Raw genomic sequence first — 27,585 nt, 5'->3', positions numbered from 1 at the left:
GCCAATGGAATTCTGTTGACTGGAAGGAGAGGCTACAATCCAAAAGCACTCCTAAACCTCCAATTCAATTCAACAAACATTTATTAGGCATTTGCTGTGTGCAAGGCTCTGTGCAAGGTGCTGGATACAAAGACAAAATAAAACAATTCCTGCCCTCAAGGAGCTTACAGTCTACTAGGGGGGAGGGATAGGACATGTACACAAGGTATAGTGTTATGGGAGCGGGGGCAAAGAGCTCCAGACAATTTGTTCAAATAAAGTGGAGGAGGGAGAGAATACTCTCATATGAGGGGATCAGGAAAGGCTTGATAGAGGAGTTGATAGTTGAGTTAAGCTTTGAAGGAAGATTAGGATTTTGACAGAGAGAGATGAAGGAAGACTGGTCTTCCAGACAGTGGGATAGCCTGAATAAATGCACAGAGAAGGGAGGTAGAATGTTGGTTTGAGAGATAACTAGGATTCTAGTATGTAGAGTGTGTAAAAGATAGTAGTGTGAAATAAGCTGGGAAAGGTAGGTTGGAGCCAGATTATGGAGGGCCTTAAATACCAAACTAAATTTTTGCTATTTTTAGTCAATGGGGAGCTACTGCAGGTTTTTGAAGAGGGCAGTGACATAGTAAGCCCTGCACAATAGAAGGTAATTTTGGCAGCTATATGAAGGAAGGGTTGGGAAGGAGAAAAACTGAAAGCAGGGAAATCAATTAGGAGGCTATTGCAGGAGTCTAGGCAAGAAGTGATCTAACCCTGAACTAAAGTGAGAGTCACTTGAGTGAAGAGAAAGAGAGAGGTGTGAGAAATATTACGGAGAAAGCAATGACAGCAACTGGTGGGATAAAAGGTGAGGTAAGACACTGAGTCAAAAATCACTCCAAGGTATTAATCTGGGGTGGCTACAAGGATGGTGATACCCTAGTCTCTAGTATAGTTAGAAAAGTAGGAGGAAAGGTATGACCATTTGGGACCTATTGGGCTTGAGATACTCGTATGACATCCAGGTAGTAGTTTATCAGGAGATTAGAGACATCACGGAACTGGAGTTCAGAGAAGAGATTATATGGAACTATGAGTTATTTGTGTAGAAGTAATCATTAAATTCCCAATTACAAATGAGATCACCAAGGGAGAGAGCTTAAGAAGTGGAGAAGAGAGAAGGGAGGACAGGAGATGAAATGAGAGGGGAGGAAAAGAGTTGGCCTATGACATAACCTTGGAAGACAAATACACTAAGTAGGTAGGAAAAGGAGGAGGAGCCCTCAAAGAAGATTAAGGAGCAGCCAAACAAGAAAAAGAACAAGAGGACAATTCTTGGTGATCCAGATGGAAGGGTTGGTCAACAGTGTTGACTACTGCAGAAAGATCAAAGAGGAGGGTGCAGACTGAGAAAAGGTCATTGGATTTAGCTTTAAGAGACTTTTATGACCTTTGAAATAAAAATTTTAGTGGGATGGTGGGGTCAGAAACAAGACTGCAAGGAGCCAAGGAATGAATGGTTAGTAAGGATATGAAGAAAACAAACATAGACTATCCTTTCTAGGCCTTTAGCAGTGAAAGGGAGAAATAGATATAGAATGATGTCCTGAAGGAAAGTATTTTTAAAGGTAAGGGAAACTTGAGCATGTTTGTAGGTTGATGGGAAAAGAAGGAAACAAAAGGGGATGGAAATCAAGAGCACAAACAGAGAGGCTAGACTTGGCAAGAAGAAATCTCATCTCATCTTCTGAGCCTGGAGCAAATTAGAAGAGAATGACTAAAAATGCTGAGAGATTTTGAGGTATATGAAGGAGGGGAGATAAGAGAACACAGTCTGGAGTTCTGGAGTAGCTGCTGTGGTTAGTGTGATAGGTAGTCAATAAGAGATGAATAGAAAGATTGTCATGCAATGGAAAGGGGCCAGTTAAGGTTTGATAACATTAATTCACAGTGGAACCAGTCTGCAAGTTTTATGACTTTCTCCAGTAGAGTTTAATGTCTTAGAGCAGGATCAGAGAAGGTAGAGTATAGAGGCTACTCAAAAGTTGAAGATCAGCAAGGCATTAAAGATCAGAGTAGCACAGAGGGAGACAGAGCTGGAGGGGACCTTGGAAGCTATCATGTCCAAATCTCTTAATTTTTCAGATCAGGAAACTGGAGTTGGGAAAGGTTAAGGGACTTGCCCAGGATTCCACCCCAAATGTTCACATGGACTATTTGTGCCCTACCTGTGATAGAGCATTCCGAGCTCGTATTGGTCTAATCAGCCATAGTCGGACGCACTGTAACGTGACTCTAGCATAGTGATGTCATTTTGGTCCTCTTCAAGAATGAAGGACAACAACCATTAGTAACTGTCTGATGTGTGATTTGAACTTGGGTCTTCCTGACTCCCAGATCAGCACTCTACCCACTGAGCCACCCAGCTGCCTAGGACAAAGGGGCAATGGATTCAAGATGGAGAGCACCTTGTTGAACTGGTGGTGGAGGGTAGTATGTGAGGCCAACAGCAGAGGCAAGACTATGAAGGGAGGCAAGTCAGGACAGAAAGTGAATGGGAAATTGGTAGCCTTTGCACAGGGGGGCAAAAACATCTCAAGACAACTGTTGTGTCAACACCAGCGTTCCTCAATCCTGGACCTGAAGGAGAAGCCAGGAGATATTCAGGTTAGGAAGACTTTCGGGTCCAGTTAGCCCATTTTATCACAACCGAGACTAGCAAACAAAGATATTAATAGTGCAAACTTTATGGTTCTTGTGATACCTTCAAGGGACAGGGTTGAAACCAACAACTTACTCCCTTGCCCCTCCCAAGTATGTCCCTTTGCATTTACTTCTTGGTCTTTTTCCAGGCAGCCAACGTATGATACGGTCTGTTTTCATGACTTGGGGCTCCTTCAAGTATTCCACTTCTATTAACTCCTGGCTTGGGCTCCTAAGGACCATCAGTTGGAAATATGACGCCTGTGACTACCTATGAGAATAATCTATGCCTGGTTGTTTGTGAACAGATCTCCCATGTCATTTTTCTTTCCCACCGCTTCTTGGAACTCAGGATTTGTGTAGGGCTAACCCCACTCAGCAGCAGGCAGAACTGAAAGATTCTCACACAACACCAACAAGTTTGCAATTATGTATTATGGAGCCTATGTATTTCGGAAAGCAGGGAAAGAGAAACACTGGAAGAGCTGCCTCATGGTAAAACTAATTACTACTAACCAGCCTATCATCTATACCCCTCTACTTCATCATCTTCCGGTAGGAAAGTCGGCTTCCGCAAGGATAGCATGGATCGCAGGGATCGCAGGGATTGCATGGATTGCACGGGTCGCAGGGATCACAGGGATCGCATGGATCACAGGGATCGCATGGATCACATGGGTCACACGGATTGCATGGGTCACATGGATTGCATGGGTCACACGGATTGCATGGATCGCATGGCTTGCATGGCTTGCACGGCTTACATGGGTTGCACGGATTGCACGGGTTGCAAGGGTTGCATGGGTTGCATGGGTTGCATGGATTACAAGGGTCACACGGACCACATGGACCACATGGAAGGCATGGGTTGCAAGGGGCTTCAATGCTCACACAACTGCCCAGTCCATAAGAATAAATTACGTCTTTCTCATCCATACATGGGGGCAACGTAAACTCTTTGCAGATGTTCATGTAGCTGTATTTTTTCGATCCTAGGCAATCGTATCTATTCTCACGTTCGGCTGACACAAACACCTTTCCATCTTTCACTTTGACTTTGACTTGGTCGGGCTCAAAGCCGCACACATTCACTGACCCTAGTAAGTTACTACTGCAACAGGATGCTGCCAGAATCTTGTTTGTTGTTCTTCTTAATCTGCAATTAAGAAAATAAAAATAAAAAAAAAGCAGCTCAGACCAGACAATGCTTTAAGAGGGAGGCAGTGTGTCACGTTAAGTGGGGGTGGGAGTGAGGAGAAAGGGGTCATCTGGATGTTGGGGAATGCACATGGGACTTGGGGTCAGGCAGCTGCGTTTCTTGTACTCCCATCTCTACCACTAACTACCTAGCTGGATGTCTTTAGATGAGTCAATTAACCTGTCTGGGCCCTGCTCTTCTCATCTGTGAAATGGAGCTATGTGATTTCTGATGTCCCTTTCAGTGACTCACAAGGACAAATGTCAATTATTCAGAGGTGAGTGTCTAAATGGCTACCTGTTTCAGAATAGCTTATGCAGAGCCAATTGTATATTTGGATAAATAGTATGACTGCTCAGTTCCTGGACTTTGTCAAATGGCATTTAAAGGGGCCTCTGAGCTCTGAGTCAGGGACAAGTTCCTCTCTCCACCGTTCTTATTATAGGCTACCCCAAGGGTGGGAAACTTGCAGCCTCAAGGCCACATGTGGCCCTCTACCTCCTCAAGAGCAGCCCTTTGACTGAATCCAACTGGATTCACTTGAGGACCTAGAGGGACACATGTGGCCTCAAGGCTGCAGGTCCTTACCCCTGCAACCTATAGCTACAGCTGCAGTAGCCCTCCATTCTCTCTGAAGGAGTATGAGTCAACCTTTGGGGAAAGGTGGGTGGTTTCCTGAATATTCCCAGTGATATAGATGACAGTAACCTGTAGCCACCCACCGCATCTCACTGAGGACAGCAGATCACCTAATGTTATCCCCGACTTGACACCAGTGTATCTTTAGCTCGCTGCTACCATTGAATGCAGCTGATGCCATTGCCGGGTCCAAGAGCTAGGAATTGCATAAGGGTTATCAAAACCAGTTTAAAAAAAAAAAGAATATTGAATGCAGACATCAGAAGGGGCTACCTGACTTCGATCTCAACTGTCCCCATGATTGGAGCAGTTTAAGCCAGTTTCCCTGGAGCTCAAGTTTGCTGTTCTGACCAGATGTCACCCCTTTCTCCAAGTCTCCCTCAGACTTCTCTATGGACTTTTGATTGTTATGTAAAAGAATTTATGCAACAGCTTCTTGGGGCTGTGCCTCCATTTGAGGGGATTCCTTCCCTGTTGAAATGTTTTTAACCCTGTCCCCTCCTCTGCCCTTCTTGGACACTCCAGTACAACAGCTTTGGTGCTATGCGGAAGCCTTGGAGTGCAATGCCTTTGTCTTGGTTAAAAGATCCTAGTTTTTGCCGTTGGCAGTCTTCTTTATTTCAGGTTGACATATATGGTGTTAGGAAGTGGAATTCAAAGACTCTTGCCCAGTCCAGTTTTCAATCTCAGGTGCCCAGTACCAGCAGGGACCTCTTGTGTTCCAGTCCAGATTTGACTTAGTGGTTCGGCCTGGGTAAGTGAGTGTCTCAAATTTCCTGAACCCTCACCACTTTTTGGTCAAGTTCTTGGCTCTTTAACAACGAGTTGTTAAAAGACACACAAGTAATTTTGGGTCCCTTCCAGTGTGGCTGCTGGGTTTGTAATTATGAACCATATGAGGCCACTCTGATAGGTTGCCCTAGAAGGATACCTGCTGGCTATATGTTTTGTATTTTTGCCTCTCTTTGTGGAGCATGTTAAGTGTGCTTTGTGTGTTTATATGTATGAACACGAGTCAAAAGTCAGCGGATCTTTTTTTCCTTCTCCCTCTCATGGTCTGAGATAAAGGAGGGAAAGGGTGTGGTAATAGCACATAAAGGGAGCCAAAAATAGCAAAAACATCAGTGAGAAAGAAAAAGTTTGAGATGGCTTTTACTCTAGATGCTCCCTTTCCCCTCCTCAACCAATTAATTTGAATAAGACCCTTACCTTTGACAATGTTGTTCACTGAGCTATGTAAATCTCTCTGTCACAAAAAGCAGAATTGCCAGAAAGGTAATTTACACAGAGCTTGATTTTTTTTTTACTTGTTTTTAACTAATTTGTTTCTAACTAAAACTTTAATTGGGAATTGATCTTGAATATTGGAAATTGTAAATCCAGGTTTAATTGAGCCCCAAAATTAAGGTTTGTAGATTATGTTCAAATTGAATCTGAGGAACTGTCTGGCTTCTCGGCCACCAAACAGAGTTTTTAAGCGTTAGCTCATGGAAAAGAGAAAAGTTTGTGTGAATCAAGGATTAACCAAAAGGTACATAGGATTTGATTAGAAAATCTAAATTGGATACTTGGAAGTTTTACAAATTAGTGACAATAGAAATCAATTTAGAATTAACTTTTGAATTGGTGTGTGTGTGTGTGCATGTGTTTGAAATTTTGCTGTAATTTATATGAAATTCCTACCCATTTTTTATAATAGAGTATGTATTTAAATTTTTGAGAACTGTTTTGCTTCTTACACACACAAAAAAGAGAAGCTTATTTAATAAAGTAACTTGAAATGTACATGATATTTATTTAGAAAAATGCTTTGTGTTACTTCTGTGAATAATATACCCAAACTTAATTGCTATTAGGATAAATCAAGTTTTTATAAGCTGTTAAAAGTTTTCATAATTGCTAAGAACCTCTTAATGGATTTTTGGTGCGTTTGTCTTTTAGGGAATAACAAAATTGTAACTGGTTGACCATAACTCAACAATTTAATTGTTACAGGTATATTGATAGTTGATATTGTACTTCGAGAGTAAAAGTCTTTAATAAGTCATTAGTTTTGTTTAACAACATGTGCTAAAATTATAAAGGAAATATTCAATGGAGTTAATATAGTCTAGTATATGGTTCAAATGTGAGGAATGTAGGATTTGATGAAGTAAAGAAAATAGAAAATAAGAAAGGTGTGAATCACTGGAGATGTGCGGGTGTGTATAATATGGTGTGTGTGTGTGTGTGTGTGTGTGTGTAGGGGAGGAGATATCAAGGAAGAAAGTTTAAGCATGTTTAGAAAGGTTTAAGGAAGTTTTCTGATTTCATAGAAAGAAGAAAGTTATGGGAAACTTTATGTGGTTATTTTTTGCTACATGCCACTTGAAATTCCTGGGCTCTGAAGCTGGGGAATGGGAAAGGGAAGCTGCTCCTTATCCTTATCTGGAAAGCCTCAGGGGCAGGTAAAATGAGGCCTGAAACTAAAAATTGATCCAGTTCTTTGAGGAATTAAGGAAAGTTTGGATAAACATCCAGTGGTCCTGCCACTCACCTTTCAGGATGGTTTGTAAGAAGCTTTTGTCTATAGAGTACTTAATATCAGCCTCACTCCTATTCCATATCAAGTACTATGTAAATGTTTGGCTATTTTGATTTTCAGTGCTCCATTCATTGTAATAACTCTCTTTGTGAAAACTCTGTAGCTAATTACATGCTAATACTTAGTAAAAATTAAAAACTTAGAAGAATGGCTTCTCTTGTAACTTAGATGTAAACTTAGTTGTTGAAAAGTTGTCTTAAAGCTGTAAATTATTTTTGTTGAATGTATTCAAAAATCTCCTCCTCCATTGTTTTATCTGATAAGACCTGTGAGGCTTGCTATTTGATATGGTTATAAATTTGTTTCAGCTCTAGTGGTGGCATAAGTCTTGAATGCTCAAACCTGAGAACTACAAGTTATCTTTCAACGTTGGCTATTCCTAGCGTTGTGAAGCAGAATTCACCAAGCAGTGGGTTGTTCGGTCACTAATCTTTGGGGTCTTAAGCAGGAGGTGTCAGAAAAGTTACTGCAGGGATAAGAAGTGATCATAGCAACCTCACTTTTTGAAGGGAGTAAGCTCCACCTAAATTTGTTCTATTGTATTAAAGCCAAGTGTGATTTTCTATGTACAGTAATTTGGAAATGCATTCAGCTGAATTGAGGTCAACTGACTGGTAATGGGTTTTGTTTCTAGTTTCAGATCTATCCCTTATAAAATTGTGCAGCTCTGTGAAAGAATTTGTACATTGCTCCACTTAGGAAACTGATTCTCCCCCTCCATGGTAAACATTCCTTGATGAGAGGAGTGGAGTAAGCAGGAATTTGTTTATCATATAGCACTGTTTATTGTGAATTATGAAGTTATATCTGGAATAGTCCATGCTGAGATTATATCTTTAACTAACTTAGTTTTATTGGACTACAGTCTTAGAAATATATTTTTGCCTTAAAGGATTAGTAGTAATTTTATTAAATTCTAATAACTGTCTTTTTACATGGGTTGAATTTTAAGCTGTATTTGAGAAAGGGGAATATGAGATGAAAACAATGTTAACTTTTATATGATTTTTTGAAGGCCTTATAACTTATTTGTTAGCAAATTTATGGCAACAGCTTGACAGAGTTGATAACAATTGCATCCAACCCCATTGTGATTAGTGAGACTTTGATGTCTGAGGTGCAACCTTTTGGGACCATGAATTTTCTTTTTGAGCTTCCCTTTCAGGTTTGCTGTGTCCTTGAGTCAAAGCTTCACTGCTCCAGGAAAAATGCCAGCCGCTCAATGGGAGCGAAGTCTGTAACTCAAAGCCAGTGGATATCTGTCCCTAGGAAAAAATTTGGGAGAGTGACCTTGGGGAGGCTAAAGTAGGACTCTCTTGTCTCAGCTTGCCATAAAAGAAATCTTCCCACCTAGTTAATTCTGAGTTTGGCCGCAGTATCCTGCCATACACTTAGCTGTGTGCTGTGTGCTTATTCTCACCTGAAAGCGATTGGAACTAAGCGTGTTTTAGTCATTTTGGGATCCTTGATCTTTGTCCTGGAGGCTGCTATAGTGGTCCCAACATGCTTCTTCCTCTCCTAGCACAATCCCTATGACCAGTGCAAGTCCTTCTTCATGTAATTGTTATTGCAATGCCTTAGCAGTCCCTGCTGTTTTCAATCTGAGATTCCACACCCTGAACAACTAAGTAAGTGAGTATTTGGTTTTGTCATCTGCCTGCTTATAGTTATATATTCAAGTATGCGATAAGGTCCTTAAATTTTCTAAAATGCAATGGGAATAATTAAAAAATGATGTAAGATTTTGTGGTACCGTAATATGTATGTATTAATTAATTCATAGTTAAATCCAAAACATCCTCAGTTCTGCTTTAAAGAAAAAGATTAACCTTAAAAGAGAATAACTTTTGGACTATCCTGTGCTACCTCAAAGGGAATTCCAATTTTTTTACTTAGATTTATTATTTAATGTGGGATTAACATTTGTATATAGAGTATGCACTGAAATGCAAAGAAATGGTGCAAGAATTTGAAAGCAATAATGTTGTGGGTGTAATATCCAGTTCATTTGGTCATGGTTATAGACAACTCATTTGATAAAATTTGTAATTATTTACTTACTCTATTTGGACACTCCACCACAGCCTTTAAAAAAAAAAGTGAGCATCTTTTGGGCGAATTCATTTGTGTGACCATTAAATATAGGCATAGAAATCACCTACTTACAAAGGGTGTTTTTATTAGATTCTTAGCAGCACCTCATCCTCCCAAGGTGGGGGGTGGGGGTGGGGATGAGTTGTCCTATTTTTTCCTGTAAGTTTTACAGACATTTTGAGTTTTAATGCTCTCAGCATTCAAATATTATGATGGCTCTGTGAATTTATTTGATTTTTTTTGTTGATTTGTACTCGAGCAAGCATTTTGGTAAAACATAATATCTTTTATTAAAAACAAAATTTTAAAGTAATAGACACAGAAGAGTATTACAAATTAAGCATCTCGTGTTCTGTATATAGGAATATTGTTTTGTTTTACAATGGGCTATCCAACTAGAATTTGTTTTAAAGCATAGTTATACTATTTTAACCTTTTTCCTTCCATTAATATTATTTTGTTTCACTGCTAAGTTTACAAACTTTGGTAACCTGTGTTCTGTTTTTAGCTTTTGTCTGTCTACTTTTTAAATGTTGTCTTATCTATATCACTATTATGGTATTTTTAGGCCAACCGCTTTCTTGCCAAGTGTGACTTATGTTAGACCCAACTTTAATGAGGTATCTTTTATGTTTATTTTTTTTCTTTCCTTTCTGAAAGGTAATTAAGTACCTCTAAGTCTACCCCAATACTGAAATGCTTATAAGCAGCCCTGATAGTATATATAACTGCTTAAGAAATTTCTGACGATTACTGTTACAATTAATTTCTAATGAAAATGTAAAAAGATGATGCTAAAAGCATATTGTATATTTAATTAAATCAAGATGGCTCATGAGATTAACATTCACCATTGCTCTATGCACCTATGCCAAATGATTTAAAGGCCATCAAGACATATCAATCAGTCTAAAAATGCTGCATGACTGTTGTTGCTGACAACATGGATCACTAAGTTCTTCATTGAGCGCCTTACAATAATTTAAAATCAAGCACTTGTAAGGTACTGTGTTAAATGGTAGGTTCCAATTTTGCATATGTATTCATATGCATATACACAAAAACTTAAAGAGTCATCTGTTCCTTTCGATAATTTGGTTATATATTTTATTCTACAAATCCAATTCTCATAGATTCTTTTAGATTTCCACTTTGGCTTGTTGTTCACAGTGTTCAGAAGGCCTTGGGGGGGAAGATTTCCAGAAGACCAGATGACTGCAGTAGGAGATATTCTCAGAAACCAGACAGCTACATGAGACATCTGAGCCCTAAGACATGATAGACTAATGAAATGAACAGCAGGAGTGGGTTACTTTTCCCTTTCCCTTTCTCTCCATGTGCAGTGGTTCTTTGTAAAGCCTGCTTGCCGAAGGGAACTGTCCCTGAAGGCTCCTGTCAACATGTTGGTCAATCTCTTTTCCTTTTCCTCTTGCACTATTCCTATCCCTTATAGTTCTGTACCTTGCTTCTTTTTGGGGGGGAATTAAGTGCATATCCCTTCTCATATTGGGGGTCCATGTTACTGATACTGTCATGGTCCAGCAGCTCATTGAACTCCTCAATGCAATACAATTTGTCTTGACCAAAAGGAAGGAATATAGAATGCAGGTGCTGACCTTGCCTGATCCTAGAGCTATGAATTGCCCAAGGGCTATTGAAACCAGTTTAAAAAAGAATGTTGAGTGCAGAAGTCTGAAGGGGCTATCTGACTTTGATCTCAATTGTCCCCATGATTGGAGCAGGTCTAAGCCGGTTTCCCAGTTGCTGCACTTGGAGTCCAACCTTGCTGTTCTGACTAGTTGTTACCCCACCCCCTCAGCCTCCCTCAGTCTTCTCTATGAACTTTCAGGTGTTATACAAAACAACTTATGTAACAGCTTCTTAAGCCTGTTCCTCCACTGAGACTCCCTTCTTGAAATATATTTAACCCACCCTAGTACTTTGCACCCTAGTACTCAGTGACCCTGCATTGCAATTCCCTTGCCTCAGTTAAAAGACCCTAGTTTTTGCTGTTTTTGTAGTCTCCTTTATTTCAGGTTGATGCCGTTTTCTTAACAGTTCTGTTGTATGAGTCCTTAGAAAGAAAAAAATTGTGTCTCCAATATGGCTTTATTTAACTCTGCATAGATTGGCCTCTCTGGGTGATGAGAAAAATCTAGTCTGCATTTACACATCATTTCATTTGCCTCAGAATTTCAAAGATATTCTGATTTTAGGTATATTAGGAATTTGTTTTTGTTTTCCTTTAAAAAAACTTTGAAAAAAGTGGCCTAGTTTAAGGAACACACTTTGGTGGAAAGAGCATTTCTCATGTGAACTTAAATGGATAAAAACAGAGCAATTAAATCTTTCAGCAGACAGTCCAAGCCCCTAGCCTGTTAAGTAACAAACAGCCCAATAGCTCTCATTTCCAATGGGCTGTAAGTCAGTCATTGACATAAAAAGCTCATTTACAAAGGACCTCAGAATAGAAAAAGGTTCTTTGGCATGAAGCTCTAGTTTCTCTTTCAAACCCACCAAGGTGCTGTCAATACATCTCTTGGGCACTGAGGAGAAACCCACCAGTAGTAAAATCTGCAATTGATGTGAAAGGGATGCCATGAAACCCCTTCCTGCTTCACCCTGGGCCATACACTCTTCTGCAAGGAGCCAAGTCAGCTACTGACCCACAGATGCTGCAACAATGCACGGCATTAAGCTTGGGCATAGGGAGAGACAGCTTCTCTTTCCAACACATATTGATGTCACCCCAAGGAGGTGGGGGCCAGGGAGAGAAAGGAAATTGGGTCGATACTGCTGTAGATGCTGAAAGCATTCCTGTGAGGTAAATGGGAGGCAGGTATAAATATCACCATTAAGAAAGCTGCTGGGCTAGTAAGTAAGAAAACTGATAGATAACCAGTGTGGATAGGGAATAGCTCAGACAAATAGCACCGAGCCAGCTTGGAAACTCCAGGTACCTGGAGCTGAGAAGAGGATTTGAAAGAGATAAGTTCCTATCTCTTTTGGTGGGAGCAACCCAGGCTAAAGTTTCCAAGGTGAAGCACATAGTTTTTGAGGGATAGGATTCCCAGTCTTGTGCACCCTTGAAGGGACCCACTTTGTGGGAAGGAAGAGTCAGAGGACTCCAATACCATTCAGAGATTTCTAAGCCAGGCTGGAGTTAGGAAGGCCCCAGTTCTATTCCTAGTTGGAAGAGGAAAAAGCCCTAAGGCACCAGGCTACTCAGCAGGATTCCCAAGACCTGAGCTCCTTCTCTTTAATGGGAAAAATGCAGAAAGGACAAATTATGCCCTGGGCCACTGGAAGAATGTCAATTACCTTCATCTTTCTAATTTTAGATCTCTATTATCTGCTTTCTTTCCTGTACCAATATCTCACTTCTTTTTTTGTTTGTTTGTTTTTTGGGCTAGGCAATGGGGTTAAGTGACTTGCTCAGGGTCACACAGCTAGTAAGTGTTATGTGTCTGAGGCTGGATTTGAACTCAGATCTTGCTGAATCCAGGGCCAGTGCTCTATCCACTGAACCACCTAGCTGCCCCTATATCTCACCTTTTAAAACAAACAAATTGCAGCAGCAACAACAACGAAAAACCCTCACTGGGCCTTTTTTCATTCCCTCAAACTATTTTCCTGTATTTTTCCTCCTTTTCCCAATAAAACCCCCAGGAAAAAACTACCATGATTGCTTCAATCAATCGGTCAATCAATAAGCATTTATTAAGTGCCTACTAAGTATCATGCACTATACTAAGCTCTGGGGATAGAAGTAGTGATTGCTGTCTTTCATTCTTGAAGAGGACCGAAATGACATCATATCTCCCTCTATTTGCCATTACATACTATTGTACTTTTAAAGCCAGGCCAGTCCCCTCATTTTACAGATAAGAAGAGAGAGGCTAAGTAACATTTTCAGCTTCATATAGCTACTAAGAGACTGAGGTGGGATTTGAAGTCATCTAGTGGATAGAGTACAGGGCCTAGAGTCAGGAAGACCTGAGTTCAAATCCAACCTCAAACACTAGCTGTGGGACTTTGGGCAGGTCACTTAACTCTGTTTGCCTCAGTTTCCTCATCTGTAAAATGAGCTGGAGAAGGAAAGGGCAAACCACACTAGGATCTTTGCCAAGAAAACTCCCAATGGGGTCATCTAGAGTTGGACATAACTGAAATGACTGAACAACAACAACCCCTCCCTCTAGAGTCAATGCTTTTCCCACTATCCCACGTGGTAGGTGATGCCGAATTTATGAGGGGAAGAGTTTGGGGTCTTGGGGTCAGAATCAGGGGGCCTGGAGAGTGGACCAAAAGGCATTAATCCTCTGGTTCTTTTGGGAAAAAGCAATTACAACCCCATTCCCTCTCTTCTCAGAAGATTTCAATCATTCCAAAAGTCTATTCCTGACTTTTCCTCCTGTCTCATCTTCTCTGCTTTTTCTCTCATCTCTCTTTCCCAAATCCCAAAATGGTGTGTGGGCAAGCATTGCACTGAGCGGTGTGCATGATTAGGGAGGGGTCAAGCAGAAGAATTGTTCCAGGTATTTTTTTTTTTATAGTACCATCTCAAGCCTTAGAGAGAGATCGTAATCTCACTCACCAGCTACAAATCAATGTGGCTTGTATATGAGTCGAGGTCAGGTGGTGATGAGTACTGTTCTCCTAAACTGCAAGGTCATAGCACAGAATGCAGCGGAACTAAATTTGGAACTAAAATTGGTAAGCATGAAATAGTTCTTTTTTGTGTGCAGTCTTTGAGTGGCTGAATGATTATGGGAAAGGACTAATGAGAAAGTGCATAGCGTGGCCTGTCTCTGCTGGGTACACCTCCCCTACTGCTCTCATGGATGTGAAAAGGCAGATTCTCTCATCCTACCATGAGCCCAACTTTAAGACTTTACCCTGAAGGTTTCTGACAAGCCAGCCTGGGCTTTAGCCCTTGGGGTCAGATAATGGAGCTACAATATTATAAATAGTAACTAACTTTTCTATAGCCTTTATCATTTGCAAAGTATTTTCCCTACCATTATCTAATTTGATCCTCTCAATGATCCTGTGAGATAGGTACTATTGATATTAACTTTTATGAATGGGAAAGTCGAAGCTCACAGATGTTAAGTTACTTGCCCTTGGAGTCAGACAACCAGTGATTATTAGAGTCATGATTTGAGCCCAGGTCTTCCTCGCTACAAGCAGAGTTCTAGCTGTTCTGCCTTGGTGCTTTGTTTACCATTTATGTGAGGAAGACCATATGTGTATTCCTTTACTATATTTTTATGGCTCCTCCCCTAAACAAGCCTGATTCAATATAAACTTTAAATTTAGAGCAGGTTGGGGTATAAGGACCTGGGATCCAAAGGTTCTCATTATTTATTTCCTCATAATACTAATTATTCACCAACCTCCATTCAAAGTAAAGTTGGTAGGAAAGGGAAAGGAGGTAACCTAAAACTTGGAAGTACAGGGAATGGAAACTTCTTGAGGCTGTGAAATAGTGATGCCTAATGTGTTTGAGGATTTTCTACTAAAACTCAAAAAACAATGCTTTGCATAGAAAATACACAATAAACAGTTTAAGAATTTAAGAAAAAGTACTTAATAAATAGTTTTTACATGAATGAATGAATTTATACTTGAGTGTGAGGTCAGCTAGAGAAATGATAGACTCAATGGGGTTAGTCCCTATGGAGAAAATACTGTATTTATGGATATTTGATAAATAAAAGATGCCATGTTTCATTTTTGCAGGTTGATGTTAGCCATAATCCCTTCCTTATTGTGTTGCTTTATCAAACTTATACAATGACAGCTATTTATACCCAATTAGAGATCAATCAGAAGCCACCCCGTTTCACCTCCACATTTTACAAATGAGAAGACTGAGGCCCAGGAAGTTTATGGGACTAGCTAAAAGTCACACAGATAATAAACACTAGGGAGAGGATTTCAACCCAGGTTCTCTTGCCTCAAGGTCCAAAGCTCTCTCCACTATAACACGCTGCCCCTAATTACTCAATCTTTAAGTTCATGAAGCATTCATTTATTACATTATAAGTTCTGAAAGGGCAGGATTTATGTGGCTGTCTTTGTACATTTATTAAGTAGAGAGAAAGAAAAAATAAATGAGATGAAGGCTAAACTTGAAACTTTTAACTGAAAAACAAAATCAGAGGAAAACCTTATAGAGGTCTTTAAAGTGAATCTAGGGTCAATGGTTCTTTGCAGCAAAGGAAAGGTGGCAGCATCACTTGGTGCTCAGGGAATAAGAGGAATTTTAGCAGGGCAAAGGATATTCAGAGAATCTTTTGCTTCACTTTACATTAAGGAGACAGAGGCTCATCTCCCATTCATCTTTTGAAGTCACAAGTTAGACCATAAAGGTCAGATAAAGGTAAAGACAGAAGACCTTTTCAACCCAGCTAACCAAATGTATACACATATGTATGTATGTATGTGAGGTCATACATATGTGTGTGCTTGTAAGCATAAATGCATGTATAATATGTACAGTACGATATACATTATGTTATACACAAGTGTATATATATATGTATATATATATATATATATATATAGTTTGTATATGTAATATACATATATGCATGCATATGGATAGGTAGAGAGAGAGAGAGAGAGATAAATAGATAGTTATAAATCCCTGGAATCAGCTGACACTGAGCTAGGACTTCTGAAGAAATTTCATGAAGAAATGATGGACTATTCAGTTAAAAAAAAAAACAACCTTTGAAATCTATTACCAGTTGCCCCACATCTAGGAGTATCAGAAGGCTATTCTCAACGAGATGCTTAAATATCATTATGCTAGAGGGTTGATATTTGGCTAAGAAGCTTGACCATTCAGAACTAATGCTGCAAAGGGCATTCTGGGAGCTACTGGAGGCAAACTGATAGAATCAGTAATAAAAATGCAAGATCACTCAATACCTAAGCATAACTAGAATCCTTAATTTCCTTCAAAGCTCATGTGAAGCACCATCTTTTATGGAAGGTCTTTTCTAAATGCTTTGTGACTGACTGACCTTCCTCTTCCCCAATTATGTTGTATTTACATGCCTTCCTTAATAGGATGTAAGCTCCTTGAAGGCAGAACTGTTTCATTTTTGGCTTTTTATCTGCGGTGTTTAATATTGTGCCTGGCTATATATAATAGGTGCTTGTTGAATATTTGTTGATTAAATGATTGATCAACAAACAGCTTTTGCATGGAGAGGTCAGATGGCTCCTACAAGGGGAAATACAGCCTAACAAATCATCACCCAGTGTACTCTGTTCAGGACCCAGAAATTAAGAAGCCCCTTGATAAGGGTAAAAGAGGAGAGTGTAAAAGCTAGCTTGAAGCTTAACATTAAAAAAATGAAGATCATGGCAACTGGTCACATCACTACCTGGCAAATAGAGAGAGAAGAAATAGAAGCAGCATCAGATATTATGTTCTTGAGCTCAAAGATCACTGCAGATGGTGATTGCGGCCAAGAAATTAAAAGATGCTTGCTCTTTGGAAGGAAAGCTATGGCAAATCAGGACAGCACACTAAAAGGCAGAGACATCATCTGCTGACAGAGGTCTGTGTAGTCAAAGCTATGGTTTTTCCAGCAGTAATGTACAGTTGTGAGAGTTGGACTATAAGGAAATCTGAGCACTGCAGAATCAACATTTTTGAATTGTGGTACTAAAGAAGACTTTTGAGAGCCCATAGACAGCAAAGAGATCAAATCAGTCAATACTTAAAGAAATTAATTCAGACTACTAATTGGAAAGACAAATACTGAAACTGAAGCTGAAATGCTTTGGCCATATAATGAGAAGATGAGGTTCATTGGAAAAGACCCTGGTGTTAGAAAAGATTGAAGGTAAAAGGAGAAGGGGATGGCAAAGAATGAGATGGATAGATAGTGTGATAGAAGCAATGAACTTGAGCCTGGACTAACTTCTTGAGATAGTGGAGCATAAAAGGGCCTGGTGTATTATGGTCCACAGGGTCAGGAAGAGTGAATGAATGAAGGAATGAACAACAACATCACTGATAGGTTGGAGAGCATTCAGAGGAAGGAGACCCGGATGGTGAAGGACCTTGAATATTTGCAGTATGTGGATTAGCTTGAAGAATTGTAGATGTTATCCTGGAGAGAAGACTCAGACAGGGACATGACAGCTGTCCAGTGTTTTAGGGGCCATCAGGTGGAATCTAGCCCAAATTTATCCTTTTTGGCTCCAGAGTGCTGAACTAGAAGAAAGGCAAAAGATGCAATACATTCCCCCTCATTGAACATCTTTTAAGCAAAAGTTGGTTGACCATTTTTAAAGTATGTTAGAACATGGATTCTTTTTCAAATACGGGTTTGGATCAGAGACTTATGAGGCCCTTTCCAGTTCACAGATGGTGCAGTTCTGTGAATGGGACTGATCTGTATTTTTTAAATGCCATACAAGAAGGTTCTATATCAAAACTATTCTAAAAACTGTCACCTTGGCATGTGGGGTCTGTGTGGTCATCCTTCGAGAACTCAAGGGTAGAAAACAGGATAGGAATAATCACATATTCCTTTAGAAAGAGTATTTGCTGGGGTGAGGGAGAGTCTTCGAAAGATGGGTGCTAGGATCAGTTTTATTTGATTCTTTTCTTCAATGCCCTAGGAAAGTGAAAGAACTATCTCTGTGGGTGATACCAAGTTTTTCTACTTGGTGAAATGCCAGAACATCAGAGACAGAAATGAACAGGCAAGGAAGTATAAGACGAGTTTCTATGTGGTCCAGATATTAATGGATTTGGGATAAAATAATTGAGAAATAAATGAAAATAGTTTATAAACTGATAAACCCGGAATATCATCCATGAATCCAAGAAGGGAACTGGGAGTTACTGCAGACTGGGCTATTGTAGCTTAAAAGGGCCAACAACAAACAAAACGCTGGGCATTCTTAAAATATCACAAACAGAATAAAGTGGAAATCATAAGCCTGCTTCATATAACATCATGGGGTAGCCACACCAGGTAATAATAATATAGCACATGGGATCTAATCCCTGAACCACAAGAAAAACATAGCAAAGCTAGAGATCAAGGTAACGGGGATGCTTCTTCATAAGCAGGGACTTAGTAAAAATGGGGATGTAGCCTGGGAAGACTAAGGCTCAGCAAGCAAAGTGTCAGTTTAGCAAAATCAGGAATGGCATTTTACATAAAGATATGCAGGAGCCAGGCCTAGTGAAGAGACAATTAGCCTTGTAGTCTAAAAGATCTGGGTTCAAGTTTTTGTCATACAGACAAGCTGTATAACAATGGGTAAGCTGCCCACAGAGAATCTTCCACACTGATGAAAATCATGGGTCTGCCCTTCCCTCAACCCCCCTCCCCCCACCCCCAAAAATTGTATCAGTGAATATGGACTTGTTCTCATAAAGTTGAGAAGGCCAGAACTGATGTTGAAAGGACCCTTCTTGAAATTCAAATGAGATACTTATAAGTTTAGAAAAAAAGAATATAAGGTTTAATACTCTTCATGATAGTAATAGATATTTGAGGGATATTTATTCCAAGAGGTTTCAAAATAGAAAACCAAGAAGGGTTTAGATAAATTTAGGGATGAGTAATTAAGAATGAGTTATTAGGGGAAGTACATCCTAATCTTTTCAGATGGATTATAAAAGAAGATTATGCCCTCCAGACAAACATCGCTTGATGCTGTTGTCAAAGCATTATTGTTTGTCCTTCATGCTCAAGGTCGACCATGACCTCAAGGAGGTGATGCCATGACATGGAAGTGAATTGGATTTAAGTGAGAGAGGGCTGTGCAAAGTTACCAGCCTCACCCTCTGGATCCAGCGGCGGGATAAGACTGGAGATGGCCCTATCAAAGCATTACAATATTGGGTTGACGGAATATGCATGGATCTGACCCACTATTTTTACATTGCTTATGCTTTCACATTTTTTTCTGTAATACAAAAAATGGGAAAAAGAAAATGATATGACCAAATAGAATGTGCTAAATGATTTTATCTTCTTAAAAACAAGTTCACTTGATGACATCTGGGTTTTGTTTTTTAAAGGAACACTTCTGAGTCTCTCATAACTGGACCTTTCTCTTGTACCTTCACCACCATTCAATTCTTGTACCTTCCTGTTGTAGTGAATGTGAGTTCTATTCTCCCATATCCTGAAGTGTGTCAAACATGAGAAAGGATCACACAAATGGCCTTCAACAAATGGGAGAATGATGTTTCAGAGTACCAGGGGGCATGGCATTCCTTACACCCCCTCCTTCCATGCTAATAGGAGAATGGTGCTGTCTTTCTCTGTCAGCATATGTAATGCAGCATTGTCTACACTTCCTCCTATTAGTGAGAGGTCTTCAATGGGAACAGCTAAACTTACACTGTAATCAACTGGACAGGAGGAGGAAAAAAGTTACCAAGGAAGGTTTGGTCTGAGCAAAAAGAAAAAAAAAATCTCCCCCAAAAGAAATTTTAAAAAATCTACTATAAAACATTGCTTCTTTAAAAACTGAAGCATTTTGGAGTCTAGTCTGAAAACAAGCAGCAATTTTAGTTCAGCTCTTTAGAATCTACAGCCGGAAGGGGCCTTAGAAGTAGGTCCTAGAGAGCCAGAGATGTCAAACTCTCCTGTGCCACAAGCAGCCAGAAACTCCAGAGGGCTGTCTGAATCAGACTAAAATATGATTAAGAAATAATTAACAAAATCAATAAAATATCACACAGATAAGGCTAATTTGTGTTTTTCTAAGTCAATATGCAGTGTTTCTATTTTAGTTTGATACCACTCTAGTCCAATTCTCTCATTTTACATATGGGGAAGCTAAGGTCCAGGGAGAGACTTGTCCAGGAATGACACAGGTACTTGGTGATAGAATAGGGGTTTGAGCTCAGGTACTCTGACTCCAAGACCAGCATTCTTTCCACTGTAGCATAGATTTCTTTCCTTCTTCAGATACATTACTATTCTTGGATAAGGAAGTAATGAAATAAATATGAGTTTCAAGGTATCATTTGGCCTTTTGGGGGGGAAACTGTTATTGCCTGTATTATCCTCTTTGCTTCCCTGCTTACAAAACCTAGAGTATATATGTTAAGACATCTTTTATCACTACTTCCCCCATCATCATTTCTCTAATTTCAAACAGACTCGATTCACTTTTCCCCCAGGCAGGAAAAGACCCTGAGTTTTTTGCCTTTGATCATTGGGTACCCCACATTTCTTTTCCTCAAATGTAATAACAATAACAATAATAATAATAATAATAATAATAATAATAATAATAATAAAAGTAACACTATAAACCCATATTCATGTCATAGTCACTCTTACTACCTCCATTCCTCAGTTAGCTCATTTCCTCTTCCTTCTCCTTGCTAAAGCATTCTTATTATTCCCATGCATTATTTCACCTTTGTGCAAGAACCAATCATTGAACCTCTTTCCTCATCCCAGCTTATCAGGTTAATATTAACAACTATAAATAGCTAAGAATAAGTTTACTTGATCAGTTCTTTCTTTTCATCCAGAATGGCTTTAATGGCTTTCCTCTCCAAACTTCTGATTGATGGTTGAAGACAGAATAGCTTGATATCACACAGGCAATATGGATATAGATCACATAACCCACAAACGCGTGAGCATTTTGTATAGCACAGGCAATACGGGTATGGATGTAAGTCACAATAGCAATAAGGGTGCACGTAGAAGTCACAGAGGCAACGTGTGCATTCGTCGAGGCATTTCAATTGCCTTAGTTCTCTGTCCACCTTCCTTATGTCTCTTCTTACACTGTCCAACAGACAACTTAGTGCAGCCATTACAGTCACACCTTATTTGTCGGTGAGTACCTTTGGAAAATGGCACTCGAGGGGAAAAAAATTGTTCTAAGCTCTTCTCAGGAGTTTCTTTTAAAGATAAAGGAAACCCCCATGATTCCCTTATTTTATAGCATGCATTCTATGACCTCACTGCCCACTGAGGATGTCATAGTCTCCGTTACCATGTGAACTGAGTGGCTAGTTCACTGTCTCCAGGAAAGCTCTTTTGGGGTTGGAGCTGCCCTTCATGTTCCTGAGGTTAAGAGTTCAGAGTCCTGGAAGTTCCTTAGGTTCTTTCCATCCTTGTTGGGCTTCACCTTGGTGCATTTTACCTGAGTGTGCTTCCTGGTCACAGTGCACTTGTGTGTCTGCTTGCCTCTCTGTCCCTGAATCCATCTGACTCTGGCAGGTATGTCTCATCTGCATGACTCCCTGACCTGGCCTCATTCTTTGGATCTGCTCTGAACCATATGCAAGGTGGATATGAGATGCCATACTGTGATAGTCCTCTGGCTTCGCATCAAGTCAAGTCCTAATCTGACGGAGGTCTTAGGGATTGTTGTCTCTAAAATTATTGGGGTTCTGCCTTTAAACCCTGATATTCCTGTAACTATGGTTCTGCTCGTCTTCAGTCTTTCAGTAGCTACAACGAAGCCAAGCTCTTGAGCCCCTGTGTATGGAGGAATTTGTTGTTGTACCTTTAGTCTACAAGGCCTATCTAGCCTCTTACCCTAGCTGCTCCAGGACTGTTGCAGTAGGCCCAGATTCCCTCTCTCTGGACCTGTGCTTGCCATATGGATATTGACTGATCACTGTGCCTAACCTTCACAGATTGAGACCTGACGCATGCACCCCAGCTTCTGGTACTTATATCCCACTTGCCCTCTCCCTTTTGACTTATTTCTCAGTCTCTCTTCTTTTTGGACTCTCATGCCCATTCTCCTGGAAGGCTAGGCATCTATGTATAAATTCCCAGCCTCTACCTGCATTCCCATACATCTCTCTGGGCTTCCAGATACCTATTTATGACAGGTGTATGTTAGAGTCTGTAGTAATGCTGTGTTCACCTTCAGTAACTATGTATATAAGTGTAAAACCATTACCTGCTCTCTGGAAGTTTTCTGCTTTGATATCTATCTAGTTTCAACCTTACCCTCCCACAGGCTCTAGCATTTACTCAGAAGGAGCAAGGTGAAGATTCTGCCCCCTGCTTCTCTACTGGCACCTGCCTGTTTTCTTCCCCTGTACTATCTTTTCCTTTTCCTTTTTTGTCTTCTTCTTTGTGTCTTAACATGACTTAAAGCTTCCAGGATACGATATTGGAGGCCGTTAAATGTCAACTGATAGTCATGATTTAAGGTAAGCTTTAGGGTCAGCTAGGTGTGGTCCATAACGAGGAATCTAAAAAGCACCTCAATCAACAAACACTTTACTTAGTTGCGAGTTGGAGAGAGTTGGCAGTGAAAAGCAAGACCAGTTTAGAATAAAAACTTATGTAGAAAATCTTATGGAAAAGAAAGATGGAACATTAGGAGCAGTATCATGTCATACAGAAAAGAGAAACAATGACAGGCAGTGGGGGAGGAATTAAAAACTTCTTTAAAGTAAATTTAGTGAGAGACTAAAACTCAGTGAAGGCAATACAATGGCATTTAAAGATGAAAGCAGACACAGGATGATTAAATAGATGGAAAAGATCTGCAAATAATTTCATTACAAACTTTTTTCACCATCAAGGACAGTTGAGTAACCACACTTCCATTGTGAAATCAAAGTGTCAGAAATGCTTAAAGAGATTGTAAAAATGTCACTAAAGAGAACACAGACCAGAAAAGCAGTGGAATTAAACCAAGTGTACATATAGCGGATCCAGGCTGAGGTGATACAATCATAAGGGTATTGAGGGACAAAATAATGTATGTGAAGGAAGGGAAGGTATTAAAGACATGAGAGAAAACACTACACACTAAAAAAATTTTTTTTAATTAATTTATTTATTTTTAGTTTTCAACATTCACTTCCATAAGATTTTGAGTGTCAAATTTTCTCCCCATCTCTCCCCTTCACCCCCAGACAGCACGCAATTTGATATAGGCTCTACATATACATTCATACTGAACCTATTTTCACATTAGTCGTGTTGTAAAGAAGAATTAGAACCAATGGGAGAAACCACGAGAAAGAAAAAACAAACAAAAAAAAAGAAAGAAAAAAGAGAGAAAATAATATGCTTCAATCTGCATTTTTTCAGACTCCATAGTTCTTTTTCTGGATGTGAATAGCATTTTCCATCATGAGTCCTTTGGAGTTGTCTTGCATCCTTGCAGTGCTAAGAAGTAATGCGTCTATCCAAGTTAGTCATCACACATTGTGGCTGTTACTAAGATCACACATTATTAATACTGAAAAAGGCAACCAAGAACTGATAAACAAAACTAAGACCTATTTTTGAAGCCTAACAAAATTGATAAACCATTAGTTAACCTGATTGAGAAAAGGAGAAAAACATTAAATTAATAAATTTTAATAAAAATGAACAAGGTGAATCCATAATAAAGCAAAAGGAAATGAAAGGAACTATTAGAGACTATGAAAGTAAAACTGACAATTCAGAAGTTTATGAATATTTACAAAAATTATAAATTACCCAAGCTAACAGAACCAAAAATGGAAATTTAATGAAAGCCAGTCTCAGAAAAAGAACGTGACCAACAATAAATGACTTCCAAAGGGGAGAAAAAACAAGTCAGGTAGGTTTACAAACAAGTTTTATCAAATGTTTTAAAGCAATTAATAATCATGCCGTAAAATTATTTTTACAACTAGAAAAAGAAGTCAATCTATCAAATTCTTTTTATGAAATAAATATGTGCCTGATAACTAAACCAGGGAAGGATAAATCGTGGGAAGAATCACAGACCAATTTAATTAACATTGATATGAATTTTCAAAACAAAATATCCATAGGAAGACTTCAACAATGTGTAGAAAATATTCACTATGATCAATTGTATTCACAATATGGATACCAGGATATGTCAACATTAAAAAATCGATTAGCATAATTAATCACATAAACAACAAAGATAACAATTTTTTGGTAGTTTGATTAGTGTAGTATTGAATAAGTAGGTTAATTTAGGTAGAAATGTCATTTTTATCGTATTGGCTTGGCTTATCCATGAACAATTAATATTTCTTGAATTGCTCAGATCTGACTTTATTTGTGTGAAAAGAGTTTTGTAATCGCATTCATTTAGAGGTAGACTCCCAAATATTTTATACTCTCCACAGTTATTTTAAATGAAATTTCTCTATTTCTCGTTGCTGAATTTTGTTAGTGATATATAGAAATGCTAATGATTTATATGGGTTTATTGCAGTTGTTAATTATTTCAACTAGTTTTTAAGTTAATTCTCTAAGTACACTACCATATTTGCAAAGAGTGTTTTCTCATTGCCTATTTTAATTCTTTCAATTTATTTTTCATGTCTTATTGTTATAGCTAGCATTTCTAGAACAATATTGAATAATAATGGTGATAATGGACTTCCTTGCTTCATCTTGAGTCTTATTGGGAAGGCTTCTAGCTTTTTCCTCATTACAGGTAATGCTTGTTGATGGTTTTAGACAGATACTAATTATTTTAAGGAAAGCTCAATTTATTCCTATGCTTTCTAGAGTTTTTAATGAGTGTTATGTTTTATCAAAAGCCTTTTCAATGCAAATTTTGAAATAAACATATGATTTTTTGTTGTTTTGGTATTGACATAGTCAATTATGCTGCTGGTTTTCCTAATATTGAACCAACTCTGTATTCCTGGTTTAAATACCTCCTGGTCATAATGCATGATTTTTGTGATATATTGCTATAATCTCCTTGCTAGTATTTCACTTAAATTTTTCCATTAATATTCACTAGGGAGATTGGTCTGTAGAGTTCTTTCTCTATTTTTGCTGTTCTTATATGACACCATATTTGTGTCATAAAAGTAATTTGGTAGGACTCTTTCTTTGTCTATTTTCCCAAATAGTGTATTTAGTACTGGAATTAATTGTTCTTTAAATGTTTGATAGAATTCACTTGTGAATCCATCATGTCCTAGAGATTTTTTCTTAGGGAGCTCATTCATGGTTTATTCAATTTCTTTTTCAAATATAGAGTTATTTAAGTATCCTATTTCCCCTTCTGTTAATCTGGGCAATTTTTATTTTTGTAAATATTCATCCATTTCACTTAATTTGTTAGATTTATTGACATAAAATTGGGCAAAATAGCTCCAAATAATTGCTTTAATTTCATCTTCATTTGGTTGCAAATTTACCCTTTTCATTTTTGATACTGGTAATTTGGTTTTCTTTAATTTTTAAAACAAATTAACTAATGTTTTGTCTATTTTATTACTTATTGTTTTCATAAAACCAGCTCCTAATTTAGTTTAGTTTTATTTTATTTTATTAGCTCAATGGCTTTCTTACTTTCAATTTTATTAATTTCTCTTTTGATTTTCAGGATTTCTAACTTGATACTTAGTTGTGGATTTTTAATTTGTTCTTTTTTAGTTGCATGCCCAATCCATTGATCTGCTTTTACTTAGTTCCTTTTTTTATGTTAAGTGTTTAGAGATATAAAATTTTCCCTAAGTACTACTTTGGCTATACCTCATAAATTTTGGTATGTTGTCTCATTGTTATCATTCTCTTTAATAAAATTATTTATTGTTTCTATGATTTGTTCTTTGACTCACTCATTCCTTAGGATTAGTTTATTTAGTTTCCAGTTAATTTTTAATCTATATCTCCATGGTCCTTTATTTAATGCAGTTTTTATTGCATTATGTCCTGAAAAGGATGCATTCAATAATTCTGCTCTTCTGCATTTAATTGCAAGGTTTTTATGTCCAAATACATGGTTAATTTTTGTTAAAGTGACATGTACAGGAGAGAAAATGGTATATTTCCTCCTATTCCCATTCAGTTCTCTCCAGAGGTCTATCATATCTACCTTTTCTAAAATGTTGTTCATCTCCTTAACTTGTTGTTTCTTTTTTATTTTATTTATTGAATTCTGGGAGAGGAATGTTAAGTTCCCCTGCTAGTATAGTTTTACTGTCTATTTCTTCCTGTAACTCATTTAACTTTTCCTTTAAGAATTTGAATCCTATATAATTTGGTACATAGATCTTTAGTACTGATATTCTTTCATTCTCTATGGTACCTTTTAGCAAAATGTAGTTTCCCTGCTTATCTGTTTTTAATTAGATTTATTTTTGCTTTTACTTTGAGATTATGATTGCTACCCCAGCTTTTTTTTTTTAAATTCATCTGAAGCATAATGGATTCTGCTTCAGTCCCTTATTTTTACTCTGTGTGTTTCTCTCTATTTCAAGTGTATTTCTTGTAAACAACATATTGTTGGATTCTGGTTTTTAATCCATTCTGTTATCTACTTCCATTTTATGGGTGAGTTCATCCTGTTCACAGTTATGATTACTAACTTTGTATTTTCCTCATTTTATCCTGTTTTCCTTCTTTCTCTATCTCTTTTTATTCTGTCCCTCCTCAAAAGTATGTTTTGCTTTTGACCACTGCCTCCGTTAATGTGCCTTCCCTTCTATCAACTCCACCACTTTCTCTCATCCCCTTCCCATCCTACTTTCCTGTTGAGTAAAATAGATTTCTGTACCCAAATGAGTATATATGTTATTCCCTCTTTGAGACAATTCCAATGAGAGTAAGGTTTAAGCATGGCTCACCACACCCCCATCTTCGTCTCAACCATAAAAGCTCTTCCTTTTGTACCTCTTTTATATGAGATAATTTCCCCCATTCTTTCACTTCTTTCCTCCTTTTTCCAGTGCATCCCTCTTTCTCACCCCTTCTTTTATTTTTTTAGATCATCCCAAGATAATCGACTCACATTCATCCTCCTCGTGCTATTTATTACACCTTTTTCTTAGGAGTTAATTATCTTCCCACATAGGAATGAAAGCAGTTTGATCTTACTGAATTATGATTTCTTTCACGGTTACCTTTTTATGCTTCTCTTGAATCTTGTATTTGAAAGTAAATTTTCTATTCAGTCTGGTCTTTTCATTCAGAATGCTTCAATAGCATAGGAATGCTATTTCATTAAAAAGCCATTTCCCCCTGAAAGATTATACTCAGTTTTGCCAGATAGGTGATTTTTGTTTGCAATTCTAGCTCCTTTGCTTTCTGGAGTATCATATTCTAAGACTTCCAATTCTTTAGTGTAGAAGCTGCTAGATCTTGTGTTATTTTGACCATGGTTCCACAATAATTGAATTGTTCCTTTTTGGTTGCATGCAATGTTTTATCCTTGATTTGGGAGCTCTGGGATTTAGCTATGATATTCCTGGGAGTTTTCATTTTGGGATTTCTTTCAGGAGGTGATCAGTAGATTCTTTCAATTTCTATTTTACCCTCTGGTTCAAAGATCTCAAAGGAGTTTTCCTTGATAATTTCTTGAAATATGATGTTGAGGCTCTTTCTTTGATCATGACTTTCAGGTCATGCTATAATTCTTAAATTATCTTTCTTTG

At 38.3% G+C, this 27,585-nt stretch overlaps 1 protein-coding gene and 1 long non-coding RNA gene across 2 annotated transcripts in view; one reads left to right on the top strand and one right to left on the bottom strand.

Annotated features, from left to right (window-relative positions):
- Positions 1-2,717: 2,717 nt before the first annotated feature.
- ODF1 (outer dense fiber of sperm tails 1) lies at positions 2,718-21,136 on the bottom strand. The gene is made up of 2 exons (XM_020969585.2): positions 20,705-21,136; positions 2,718-3,829 (listed from the first exon to the last, which is right to left on the bottom strand). The coding sequence occupies exons 1-2, from the start codon at positions 21,019-21,021 to the stop codon at positions 3,211-3,213; spliced, it is 936 nt and encodes a 311-aa protein (XP_020825244.1). The 5' UTR covers positions 21,022-21,136; the 3' UTR covers positions 2,718-3,210.
- A 23-nt stretch (positions 21,137-21,159) lies between these two features.
- LOC110196395 (uncharacterized) overlaps positions 21,160-27,585 on the top strand; it is a 74,231-nt gene continuing 67,805 nt past the window's right edge. The window contains exon 1 of the long non-coding RNA XR_002321189.2: positions 21,160-21,430. This is a non-coding gene — a long non-coding RNA (uncharacterized LOC110196395). The remainder of the gene's footprint in view (positions 21,431-27,585) is intronic.

The sequence above is a fragment of the Phascolarctos cinereus genome, unplaced genomic scaffold (genome assembly GCF_003287225.1).
Source record: "Phascolarctos cinereus isolate Bilbo 61053 unplaced genomic scaffold, phaCin_HiC Scaffold_4;HRSCAF=312, whole genome shotgun sequence".
Lineage (NCBI taxonomy): Eukaryota > Metazoa > Chordata > Mammalia > Diprotodontia > Phascolarctidae > Phascolarctos > Phascolarctos cinereus.
Note: the sequence above shows the minus strand (reverse complement) of the source record. Positions and strands in the feature narration are given on the sequence as shown.